The sequence below is a fragment of the Artibeus jamaicensis genome, unplaced genomic scaffold (genome assembly GCF_021234435.1).
Source record: "Artibeus jamaicensis isolate MK-2021 breed Jamaican fruit bat unplaced genomic scaffold, CSHL_Jam_final contig_3126, whole genome shotgun sequence".
Taxonomy (NCBI): domain Eukaryota; kingdom Metazoa; phylum Chordata; class Mammalia; order Chiroptera; family Phyllostomidae; genus Artibeus; species Artibeus jamaicensis.
This window is the reverse complement of record NW_026521723.1, coordinates 16,220,151-16,233,608: the sequence shown is the minus strand read 5'-3', so window position 1 is coordinate 16,233,608 and position 13,458 is coordinate 16,220,151. Positions and strand designations below refer to the sequence as shown.

At 41.0% G+C, this 13,458-nt stretch overlaps 1 protein-coding gene across 4 annotated transcripts in view; it reads left to right on the top strand.

The window, feature by feature from the left end:
- Positions 1-11,053, top strand: part of IGSF11 (immunoglobulin superfamily member 11) — a 157,022-nt gene extending 145,969 nt beyond the window's left edge. For 3 of the 4 annotated variants that reach the window (XM_053663167.1, XM_037158801.2, XM_037158802.2), the window contains 3 exons: positions 5,087-5,209; positions 6,024-6,174; positions 7,685-11,053. In XM_053663167.1, coding sequence (XP_053519142.1) covers positions 5,087-5,209; positions 6,024-6,174; positions 7,685-8,123 — 713 coding nt within the window. In that variant the 3' untranslated portion in view covers positions 8,124-11,053. The remainder of the gene's footprint in view (positions 1-5,086; positions 5,210-6,023; positions 6,175-7,684) is intronic. The other variant, XM_037158803.2, reaches the window with a different exon arrangement.
- The last annotated feature ends 2,405 nt before the right edge of the window (positions 11,054-13,458 follow it).

Below are 13,458 nucleotides of genomic sequence, written 5' to 3'. Positions count from 1 at the left end.
CTCCCCCCCACTCCCTGTCCCTCTTCTTCCTTCCTTTCTCTCTGAAATCAACAAGCATGTCCTCCAGTGAGGATTAAAAAAAGTTAAAAACTTCTTTCCACCATAATAACTTTTGGGTTACTCTGATAATGGTTACTGCAATACCATTGTTCTCTACTCTTTTTTTAACTGGGAAATGTTTTAGCTACACCGTGGGCTAGATAGTTTTATTTGTGTACTAAGTTGTCACTCTCATCATGGTAAGTAATATTTTTAAAATAGATCTTGTCTTCGAATCCTGAAATTACATTCAAATTCTAGATTTTTCACTGACAGTTTTCTGTGACAGCTCACCTCTTGGGACTTGTGTTGCCCTTTTGTAAAATAAGGGGGTTAAATGATATTTCTAAGATGATTTTTTCATCTTAAGATTCTATGATTTATTATAGCATTTCTTTAAAATACTGGATTGAGTTTGGAATTAAAAATGAACATTTAAAAGTGTCTTGTTTGTATGTAAGTTACAAAGTACCTGTATAAAGAGCTTTCCATAACTTCGGTTCTGAATAAGTGTGTATCAGTCTAGTGTATTGATATTTTCTTTGCAACTTAAATATTCTCTGATACTTTAGGGGTAAAAGAGAACTTGAATACAAAGATGAAAATGTTTGTCTTCTATAGCTCAGACTCTGGATTGGTTATAAAAATTAGATAATTTCATCTGTAATTATAATGCACATTAGATGAGTCTGAGTTTTAATTTAAATTTACCTCTTTTTATTTTATTTTACTTTATTTTATTTTATTTTATTTTATTTTAGATTGTGCTATTACAGTTGTCCTGATTTTTCACCCTTTGCCCCCTTCCACCCAACATCCCCCATTCCCTCAGGCAGTACCCCCTCCATTGTTCATGTCTGTGGGTCATGGATATTAAGTTCTTTGGCTTCTCCATTTCCTATACTGTACTTTACATCCCCATGGCTATTCTTTAACTACCTATTTGTACTTCTTAGTCCCCTCACTTCACCCATTCTCCCCCTCCCTCTTCCTATCTGGCAGCCTTCTGGCAACTTCTTTTCTCTTGCTGCTTTTAAGAGTCTCTTTTTATCTTTAACCTTTGGTATTTTAATTATGATGTGTCTTGGAGTGGACCTCCTTGCATCCATCTTGTTTGGGACTTGTGCTTCTTCACTAAAATAGGGAAGTTTTCTTTCACTGTTTTTTCAGATACATTTCCAATTTCTTGCTCTTGTTCTTCTCCTTCTGGCACCCCTATGATGTGAATGTTGGACCTCTTGAAGTTATTCCAGAGGTTGATTGATACTATTGTCATTTTTTAGTATTCTTTTTTCTTCTTACTGTTCTGCAAGGTTGTTTTTTGCTTCCCTGTGATCCAAATCATTGTTTTGGTTCTTGGCTTCATGCACTCTACAGTTGTTTCCCTGTAAATTGGTCTTTATTTCAATTAGTGTATCCTTCGTTTCTGACTGGATCTTTTTTATGCTACTGGGGTCCTCACTAAGTGCCTTGAGCATCCTTATAACCAGGGTTTTGAACTCTGCATCTGGTAGTTTGCTTATCTCTATTTTGTTTAGCTGTTTTTCTGGAGTTTTGACCTGTTCTTTCATTTGGGCCATGTTTCTTTCTCCTCATTTTGGCAGCCTCCTTGTGTTTGTCCCTATGTATTTAGTAGAGCTTCGTTGACTCCATATCTTGGTAGTGTGGCTGAATGTAGTAGGTGTCCTATAGAGTCCAGTGGCACAGCCTCCTGTATTACCCAAGCTGGGTACTGAAGGTGTGCCCTTTGTGTGGGCTGAGCACATCCCCCACTTATAGTTGGACCTTGGTTACTGTTGGAAGATCAATCAATGGGAGGGATTTGACCACTGACCACCAACCTCTGCTCTCCACAAAGGATGAGCTATGCAGGGAAAGGGTGGTGGTGCTCCCACCTGGACTTTAGCTGTTCACTAGGTGTGCTAGCCCTGGAGATTTCCTGAGTGGTGCAGGCCAAGGTCAGCCTCCACCTGTGTTTTGCCCCAGGTACCCTGCCTAGGATATAAAGCAATCTGAGGTGGCTGCTACTTGTGCTGGATTTAGAGATTCCCAGGGGAAGCTAAGCTGTGATTCTAATTTTGCTGTTAGTAGTGCTGGGCCTTGAACTCACTGAAGCAAGCTGTTGCTTGTTTGATAGGATTTAGGGAGTTGTGAAGCATGAGCCAAGACTAGCCATTTTTATGGAAAAGTAGCTTGGGTGGGCCCATAAGTTGGGTGGGATGGAGTCTCTGGGGATCTCCAGGGTGGGTCAAACAGTGTTAGCCAGGTTGATGGAGTCTCAGATATGGCACCAGCTTACTGGCTCTGTGGGGGGAGGGTTTAGCAAAGGGATCATGGGTTCTTCTTGCCCTGATGCCAGACACTTCAGTTTCTCCCTCTACACCACTGGTGCCTTTCAAGCTGCTACCCCGGTGCTGGAGCTCAGAGGGAGTGAGTCTGAGTAGGTTAGACCATGTGAGGGTTCTTTAAGAGGAACTGTTTGGGGCTCCAGTAGTGTCTTCTGCCTACTCAATCCCCAATGGTTTTTGCTGCCAGAAGTTGCTTATCTTCCTGGCATTGGAATCTTGGGCTGAGGGACCAGGTTTGGGTCTGGGACTCCTCGCTCCTGAGTTATCCCTCCCGAATTTTTATCTACTACACGTACTTGTGGGACCAGCCCATTCTGCCTCTGCACTTCTCCTACCAGTCTGGATGGATGTGGTTTCTTTAACTCCATAGTTTTCAGACTTCCATTCAACTCGATTTCTGATGGGGTTCTGAGTGATGGTTGTCCTGTATTTTAGTTGTGACTTTGATGTGGTTGGGGGAAGAGGCAAGCCATAGCTTCCTGTGCTGCCAACTTGACCGGAAGTGTAAATTTACCTCTTGATAGCTACATTAATAAGGTATATCTCAAAATAGTATTTAGTCACAAAATCACACAGAATTTTTTTCAGATTTACTTTACTAATATGCTTGCATTTGCTTAATATAAATTCAAGATGTGTTCTCGGAGAAAAGAATGTTTGACACCAGGGAGGAGTATCCAAGATGTCTGATTAGTGACAGGGGCATAATATTTGGGGGTTAGTTGTATATAGGAGCTAGCTTTAAGGCATTTCTTCTGGCTAAATCTGAGACCATTTGAACATTAAAATAAATATATAATCCACTGAGTAAAATGAGAGGCCTTGAATCTCTGCTGATACGCATATGAAAATGGGGGAGAAGGGAAAGCATCTTCTTAGAGAAGAATGCCTATTAATGTACATGGAAGGAATGATGGGACTAAGAAAATCATCACTGATATCAAAATAGGGGACAAAAGTTTGATAAGGCACAAGATACCTAGTTCTAAAATCTGTCTCCACAAATTACTTATTAATTGCAAAGAAAAAATAGTACAGTTGACCTTTGCACAACAAGGGTTTGAATTGCACAGGCCCACTTATATGCAGATTTTTTTCGATAAATACTGTAAATGTATTTTGTTTCCTTACGATTTCGTCTGTCTTCATTATAAGAATACTGTATACAATACATATAACATACAAAGTACGTGTTGACTATTTAGGTTATCTGTAAGGCTTCTGGTTAACAATAGGCTATTAGTAGTTAAGCCTTTGTGGAGTCAAAAATTATATGCAGATTTTCTAGTGCTGAGGGTGAGGGCGTCAGCTCGCCTAACCCCTGTGTTGTTCAAGGGTCAGCTGCGACTTTACAGTAGAGAGATCTGTTGGATACCACTTTAACCAGGTGACTAAAACATTGTTGATATGGTGACAAACTGCTCTCCTGTGCCTTCGAATATTGGGTTGGTCAAAAAGACCATGTGTTTTTTTCTGTAAAATAAAAGATACATTTTTCATTTTCACCTATAACTTTATTGGTTTGGGTATTTTGAGTATGTCCACAATGTCCCATGTGGTATAACCTTTATTGTTCTCCATTAATGTCTCTATTTAATCACTATCCACTTCGGCTGCTCTACCAACTGTGGAGAATCATCCAGTGAAAAATCTCCGGCATGAAACTTTGCAAACACTTTTGACATGTTCAGTTAGTCACAGCACCTTCTCCACACATGGCACATATCTCTCTTTTTTATTTTTGCATTTCAATAGCATTTTTACCTTTATTTAAATAATAAAGCATAATATGCCAAAAATGTTGCATATTTTCTTCCATATTCAATACTAAAATAGCTACACAAAAATTCACCAATTTCTGTTTTTTTAAATGCACGGTGATATAACAGCTGTCACAATATCCTCTAACAAAATTGTCTTGAATGAAGTTAAAAACAACTAAGCACTACTAGAGCCATCTTATGGGGGGGGGTGGAGGTGAACGCACTTTCCGGCCAACCCAGTAGGTGTGGAAGAGGTAACGCATTCGAGACCACCAGCTAGTAGGTGGTAGGGCAGGTTGCAGCGCAGGGTGTGTGAGTCTAGAACACATCTGGAGGTGGTTCTGGAACAAGGAGAGAGGATGGAAATGGGAATGTGTACACATTTATTTCTTCCTAATTCTGAAGGCATTTGAGTCACCTAGCTTGCATGGGATGCAGTTGCTGCAGACTAAACAGAGTCGGGGGTGGTGTCGATTGTGCTCTCAAATTATGGTTCCACACTGTTGAAGGTTCCCTGTTCTTTAAAAGAAAGAAGATCAAAAGATCGTTTATTTTCCAACTCCATTTCAACAAATTACTTCCATGACAGAGCAGGCCAAGTGAAGTGACAGGTTGAAGAGTTAGCCCTTCTCTTTTCTGAAAGGTGCTTTCTGCCATGCGCTTGTGGCTGGAATCAGTCTGGTGCTTGCGGAAGAGGTGCTCTTGGCCCCGCTCCGCCTTGACTGCACAAACAGCCCTGAATATCTCCAGATCTTTAATGTGATGTCGCGATTTTAGTTTTTAAAATTCATGAACAAAAAAAAAAATCTCTGCAAAAAATTAAAAAACTACCGATACCTCTTCAGAGTTTACTTTTATAGTCTTATCTTTTGCTGATTTCTTTGGCTTTTTCATTTTCTCCCCCAAATCCTAACTCGACTGTTACTTTTCTGACAGACCAGGTCCAAGGCACAGTCACCATCCGGAACATCAGTGCTCTGTCTTCAGGTTTGTACCAGTGTGTGGCTTCAAACGCCATTGGAACCAGCACCTGTCTATTGGACCTCCAGGTTACTTCCCGTAAGTATATAAAATTCTGATGTCCACTCTGGGTCTGAAACCAAGATCTTTGTTAAACTGGGGAATGCAGAGCACTGCCTAATTGTTCTTAGATGGTTTGAAGATTAAATAGAACTTTGTTTGGCTTTAATCATTATTGAAAATATTTTATGAATATATTAATGTATGTTTCAGCCTTAGCAGTATGACATCTTGATGACAAAATGTTGTCCTCCTCAGAGTCATTAGAATCAAATCACTTCTGATTGTATGATGCTGTAGACATTATAAAATTTGTAGTGATCCATGGCCACGGCCAAGACAATACCTTTCTGTAATATCTCCAGATCCCTTACTTCGGCTTAATTATTGGGTAAATAAGCAGCGTGGAATTTTTCTCTTCAATGGGGAATTCTGGGTTATTTGAATTGTAGTTGCAAAAGGGAGTGCTCTGTCTAGGTTGAGGTGTTGAGTTGTTGAGTCATCCCACTGATTGCTGGGTAAATTGGGGCCGGTTAGGCAGCTACCATCTTTTCCCTGTTTGGCTGGAGGCGGGCTCTCCTGAAACTGCGAGTCACGTAACTGTCCTCTAAATGTATGTGAGCCTGCTCTGTGCCAGTCCTGGCCACTGGGGCTGCGGGAAGTTAGGGGAGGTTTAACTTGATGCAGGCACTTGAGGCAATTTGGATGCAGTACTTGAGGCAATTTTGTACATTTTAAGAAGATTCTTTATGAAACTTAAGCTTGTAAAGTCACATGGATATATACTGTTTCTCTCTCTTTCTCTGTCTTTAAATTTTTTGTTCTTTAAATATGCCTTAAATATATTTTGCAGCCCAGCCCAGGAACACTGGACTAATAGCTGGAGCCATTGGCGCTGGTGCAGTTATTACCATTTTTTGCATTGCACTAATTTTAGGGGCATTCTTTTACTGGAGAAGCAAAAATAAAGAGGAGGAGGAAGAAGAAATTCCTAATGAAATAAGGTTTGTGTGTCAGATAATTTGTCTTGCTTAGCCACCCTCTGTACTTCTACTCAGTCAGGCATCTGAAATTTCTTTGCTTATTTTACATCCGTGATGGCCAAGATAGTTAAAATGGCTAAATGATATTTTCTCGCATGATAACACTTTGCCTCATGGCTCCAGTCAGCTTTATCTACTGGATGGTGAAAGGGGAGGACTAGGAGGAGGACACAAGTGAATAACGTCCCCTTTTCCTCCCATGTCTCCAGGGTGAGTGAGGTTAGGTGGCAGCCACAGTAGAAAAGTTAGAACATGTGTTTCACATTGACACATATTATAAATGAGAACATAAAGCAAGAAGGAATACTGTAGAGCATACCAGTACCTATACAGAGATGGGCCAAAGCATTATGGCTTGGTGTGAAAGAGTCAGTCAAGTATATGAACACCTTAAGAAAACAATGCCAAAATGACCTTTGAGGTTAAGTGCCTCTTGCCATATTATGGAGGTAATGGGGGTTCAGACTCAGTTCTCAGGTTGCATCATGTCACATCCTTATTGAAAAGGCTGTAATGGCTCCGGTCTGCTTAGCATTATGTATACAGCCTTGCAGAATCTAACCCCCACCTGCTTCCCTGGTCTTACCCTCCCATCACTTTTCTGATCACTTTGTGTTCCAGTCTATTCTGTATTTTCTCATGCCTCAGGGCCTGTGTTCAAGCCTCTATTCTCTTCCTGGGATATACTCCTTCCTTTTTCATCCATCTCTTCAGTAAATTCCTTGATCTGATTCAAGACTAGTCCAGGCATCACCTCCTCATATAAATTGGCTTCAGCCCTTTTCCCAGCCTTGTGGATGTGCAAATGTTCTCGTATTGATGGTCACCCCCATTTGACCAGAGGTTTCTTGGCTGTCAGACCTGTGTATTTTTTACATGAAACATCTAGTGGAATAGTACTCAATAAATGTTAAATGAATTAACATCTTAAATTAACGACTTCTCTTAGCCTCTTCTAATTCTTATGGGTTTGGACTGTATGCAGGGGCAGAGCTCATGCCACACAAGGTTACTGAGCAAAACCTCTTTTCAGCAGACCACAGTCATTGCTCACACCCCAAAGTGCAATAAGATCAGGCCGACTTGAACCACCTCTTGAAGTTCTTCACACTCTAGCTTGGTTTCCTAGCTAACAGCAACTAGCTCCGCGGAATTCTTCATGGGCTATTTTCCTATTTGGAGCAAATATGCATGCAGATGCGTTTTTTTACTTACATTGGAAGACACAAGTCTTTGAGAGATTTGAAGTGACCTTTTTTTGTCTTGGAGACTGAGAAGCCGAGGGAACTTTTCTGGAGCAGTAGGGATGTTTCAGCAGGAACAGATGTTAAAGCCAGGCCACCAGAGCTGCGGTGGCCTACCCGGAGGAATGGTGTCTCACAGACGTGTTAGCCTTAGCATAGAAGAAAGAGTCCTGGTAGAGTTAACCTGAAGTGAATCCTAATGACGACTTTATTTTGTTCTGTTTCAGAGAGGATGACCTTCCACCTAAATGTTCTTCTGCCAAAGCATTTCACACCGAGATGTCCTCCTCAGAGAACAACACATTGACCTCCTCCAATACCTTCAACAGTCGGTACTGGAGCAACAATCCGAAAGTGCACAGAAACACAGAGTCATTCAACCACTTCAGTGACTTGCACCAGTCCTTCTCCCTGCACTCAGGCAGTGCCCACATACCATCCATCTATGCTAATGGGAGCCATCTGGTCCCAGCTCCACATAAGACTCTGGTAGTGACAGCCAACAGAGGATCGTCACCACAGGTCACGTCCAGGAACAATGGCTCAGTCAGGAAGCCTCGGCCTCAGCACACACATTCTTGCACCGTCAGCCGAGCGACCCTGGAGCGAATTGGCGCCGTCCCTGTCATGGTGCCAGCCCAGAGTCGGGCCGGGTCTCTCGTATAGGACAAGAGCCAATAGAGCTTTCAGAAAAGAACCAGTGAAATGCTCCGCACAAGAGGCTGGGTGTTGTGGGTAAGTGCTGGGACAGAAACTCTTTCCTTACCATGATTCCAGTAAAAAAGCACAAGAAAGCAAATGCGTTACCCGGCCACTAAGATTTGTGACATGAACCAGACTGCTCTGTCATGAAGACTTGTTTCCCCACTACAGATGTCCCAGGGTTCTACTCAGAAAGCTGGATCTCAAAGATGTGCCAAGCCAAGGAAGAAGATAGGAGAGCAGAATAGCACGAAAAATCTAAATGGCATCCAGGCGGGTTTGTTCTTTAGTTCACGCCTAATGTATTAGTTTTTCAAGAGACTAAAGTGCCAGATGGAGTTTAAATAATGAAATTATTCTAAAAGATAGGCGTCTTTAGAAACAATAATGAACATCCTGGGATACCTCCCAGCTCTCCCCGTCCCCTCTCTACGTGGAGGGCGAATGGCGTGAATGGTTCCCATCTTTCCCAGCAGGGCTGCTCTTGTGTCACAGAATCAAAGCTTTTTACACAAGCAAAAGTTACTAAGAAATGGGAGAAAATGAAAGAAACTTCTTTGACAAGCCCATTTATATTTATTTATTGTTCGAACCACAAATTTCATATCTGGAATATTGCTCTGTTGACAGATTCTTGCCTGTCCATGTTTTTTCTAGGGCTTGCCATTGGTCCATGACAGTTACTGTTCATTGCTTCCTGGGAAAGTTTTTTTTTAAACTATTGGTTTTTAAAAGGAATACATGAGGGGCATTGGACTAGGGAAAGAGAAGACTGTTATTACCACCACATTCAGCGAGTATTCTTTGGGCCCACAGAGGTCCATCAGGAAAGAGGCAGGGGTGGGGGCGGCACAGGAGGGAAGGTGGGCAGGTCCCAGGACCCGGAGGTTTCCTGGCAGCCTCTTGGGCCAGCATCCAGGTCTCCCTGTCATCACACGGGGTCACTCTTAATGAGGGCAGTACCCGATGCCTTTTGTCCGGAGGTAGATAATTTTCTCCTTGTTTGACAAGTAGGGGTTATCTTAGTAGGTTGTTACAGGGCAGGAGATGTTTTCTTTTTTTTTAAATAACTATTTTTGCAAAAGATGGTACTGAGACAAAAAGGCTGTGTTTCAGGTATGCTGCTTGGAGGGTCTGCCCTGTATTTTTCAGAGCTCAGGGTTGCAATTGTGTCCAAATGCATTTTACACCCCTACAAAGAGACTCCTTTTGTGATTAACTACAGGGTGTGGCTGGCTGTGGAGTTCAGCAGATAAGGTACAAACTCCCCACTGTATTTTGTGCTGTGTAGGGCTGGCCATACTTGGATTGGTGACTATCTTGCCTTAATCACACTTTAAGCAACACACAAATGCTGTCTTCCCAGACTTAAAAAAGTTCATGATACTGACCCCAGGATTCCCTAAGAGCGTCTTCTTTTCCCGAGGTTGTTGCTCACTCCCTCTCCCCACTGGGTCTTTTGCCCTCTTTTCTTGCAAGCATTGCCACCACAGGGAGTGGCCTTCTGATTTTTAGACTTATTTGATTAAATGGAAACCAGCAGCTGCTGCATACAATGTCTCCAAGAGGGCTAAGCTCGGAACCTAACCATTCCGATATTGATGAAAAGCTAAATTTACTTCGGCATTACTTATTTTTTTATTTGATGGTTCTCGACTTTGTAAAAATTTAAATGTGAATGTCTATCCTTTTTAATAAAGTGAAAATACCATGACCCAGAGAAGATGATAATGTCAGATATTGTTTAGAAAGCATTTATCTTGCATTTCTTTATTCTTTCTAATTATCTAAAATTTAATAAAAGTTTATTCATATAAAAACAAGTTGTCGTAATTATCATAATACTAACAAATAGATGATTTTGTGTTTCTCTTAATCTTATAAGCACTTTCCAATGTGTTAAATAGTATTCATAATCATTTTAATGAACATGTAATATGAGGTTTGTCCAGAAGGTATCCAGCCATGCAATATGAAAAATAAGAGACATTTATTGAAGAAGATACAAGACACATTGTACACAGGACAATGAGGCCTCAGTCCCCTTCAAAGTAGGCACCTTGGGACCTCACACAGTTCTCCCAGTTGCTGTCAGCTGTCCCTTTGTATTTTCCTGAATCTCACTGATGGTGTGAAATCTCTTCCCTTTCCAAGGTGATTTGATTTTTGGGAAGAGACAGAAGCCACAGGGCACCAAATCAGGGCTGTAGGGGGAGCGTTGAGTCACCTGAGTGATTTGATGTTTCACAAAAAAGTGTGCATGAGATGTGATACGTGAGCAGGTGCATTGTCCTGAGGAAGCTGTCAGTCAGCACTTGCCCACAGCTGCGGCCTTCTGTCATCCAAATAGTTTCCACGGAGGAATGTTCAAGCTTAATGCAAAGTTTGATGCAGATTCGTTGCTCTACTCCCTTAGTCACTTTAGATGCAACAGTCACACAGTACACATGCTCACTCAATGGCATCTACCACCCCCACTGACTAGTACTGTGAAGTCATCATTGTTCACACATGTGCGTCCCAGTCCACTCTCCTTGGCTGCCAGGTTACATCAATGTCATGCAAACCATTCTCATTATAGTAACAATGGCTGGACTTTTTCCAGACTGACCAAAAATTACTTAACTTTTGTTGTTAGAAATTTAAGTTGGATCCAATTCTCACATGTATGATTGCAGGTGTAATGACCTTTTCTACAGACTGAGCTATTTTTACATTTCATATTTCCTGCTTTTTAAGCCCTGAATCTCTGTCACCTAAACCAGTGCCTGATGAGATTGTTGAGTAGTGAATGACTGATGATTTTAGAACTGAAATTGCCAAGTGTTATTTCAGAAACTTAGGATCATGATCATAACTCTTGCCATATGGAAGTGTGGGCAAAAGGTTCACAGTTTGTATGGAAAAAGATATGCAGGTTATGATTATAATAATACAAGAATAAACTGTTTTGTATACTCACAACTGCAAGCCTACTTTTGTCCACCCTTGTATATTGAATTATTCCTTTGTTTTACCTTTTATTTTGAGATAACTATATATTTATATGCAGTTCTAAGAATAATAGGTCTCCATATACCTTTCACCTAATTTCCCCAATGGTAGCATTTTGCATAGGCATTGCACAGTATCATAAATCGACATTCCATTAACCTTATTGAGATCTCACCAGTTACATGTGCACTCGTGTGTGCACACACAGTTACATACAGTTTTATCCTGTGTAGGTTCATGTGACCATCACCACGGTCAAATACAGGGCTCCGTGTGCTTGTCTTACATAGTTACAGCCCCTCTCTCTTCTCCAAGTCCCAAATCACTAACCTGCTCTTTATAATTTTGTTATTGCAAGAATGTTATATAGAGGATATAACATTCTTTGTCCTGCAGTTTGTAACCTTTGGGGATTGGCTTCTTTCACTCAGCATGATTTTCTAAAGGTCCATCAGATTTTTCCATGTATCGATAGTTCATGCCTTTTTATTGCTGAGTAGTATTCCAAGGCACAGACATACCATAGTTTGTTTGATCATTCACCCATTGATGGGTATGAAGGGTATTTGAGTTTACATTCTTATGGCTTTTACAAATACAGCTGCTGTGAATGTTTTTTTTTTACTATGAACATTTTTGTACAGGTTTTGTGCGAATGTAAGTTTTCATTTCTCTGAGAGAAATGCCTAAGTGCAGTTGCTCCAGCACCATTAGTTGAAAAGTCTATCCTTACTCCAGCGAACTGCTTTTACACCTTCGAAAAAACTCACTTAGGTATATTTGTGTGTCTCTTTCTTAGTTTTCTAGATGATCCACTGATCTTTGAGTCTATCCCTCTGTTACAGTGGGGAGAGAGACACCCAAGACAGGAGGCCTTTCTCTCCCAACTCCGTTCTTGTCTCACTTGCAAGAGAGTAATTCAGGAGAGAGGCAATACATACAGGGGAAATGTGAGCAAGTTCATGTATGAAATACACACCAGCATGGAGCTGCAGGCAGGTGCCTGCCAAGTCTAAGTGCCCCACACAGAGAGGAAAGAAGGTTGTTAGGAAGTTTGGTAGTAAGTTAGTGAGTTTGTTCTATATACTTGAGATGAGGCTACAAGTGGGTACTTAGCTAGTCTAAGTACACTGGCTATTTGAGTTCAGGGGTTATATACCTCAGCTGGCTCCTAGTTTCCCCCTCCTTTCCCCTGTTGGGAATAAAGTATAGCTTAGAGAGGCTTTCTTTCTCAGTTAGTAAAGGTTCTTAGTCTTAGTGTAATTGTTACAGAGGCTCCGTTTCCCAGCATAGCCCCCCCTTCCTCCTGTGCAATTCCTATCTTGTGATGTTCGGAGCACCTGGCCATCCTAGTAAGATTGCTACAGAAGCCCCTTTTCTCAGCTCAGCATCAAGGGCTGTCCCCCCCTCTTGGGCTATTTTGCTTGTGATGCTTGGGACCCCCCATCAATCTTACCAAACTGAGCTCAGGACTGCTGAGTTCATTGGTGAGATGTGTCTTCCTTTTGATTTTATCCTCCTGTATTAAGTTCTTTGTTAAATTGTAATGGTGAGAGACCTGCCTCTATTTCCCCTCTGGTGGCTCATTCCTAGCTGCTACCTAACACCTCCAGTGATAATAAGCTGACCACAGTGGCAATCAACAAGCTTCAACCTCAGGTAGAGCCGTTTCTCCCACTGCGTTCTTCCCTGTCGGAGTTGTTGTAGCTGTGCTAGTTCCTGTGCCTTTCCATAGAGATTTTAGAAGCAAATGGTCTGTGCCTACAAAACACTGTGATGTTTTACTAGGCATTGCATTAAACCTATATTAATTTGAGAAGAACCGTCATCTTTACTATTTTGAATCCTCCAACCCATGAACATATATTTCTCCATTTATTTACATCTTCTTTGATTTATTTCATCAGCATTTTGTAATTTTCAGAATGTAGATTCTGTACATGGTTTGTTGGATTTGTCCCTAGGTAATTTTTGAAGCTATTATAAATGTTACTGTTTTAAATTTTGATTTCTATATATTAGTTTTTAGTGAATAGAAATGTTAAAAAAGGAAATAGAAGTGCATTATATATGTTGATTTTACATTTTGTAACCTCGCTGAACTCCCTTCAGAGTTTGTTTCTTTTCTTTCTTTCTAGATTCCTTGAGATTTCCTACATACATAATCATATCATCTACAAATAGGGATAGTTTTATTTCTTCCTCTTCCATCTGTGTGCTTTTTCTTGCATTATTTTAATGGTTAAAACTTATAAAAGTAATGGATTATATCCTTCTCCAATCTAAAGGGAAAATCATTTTTTTA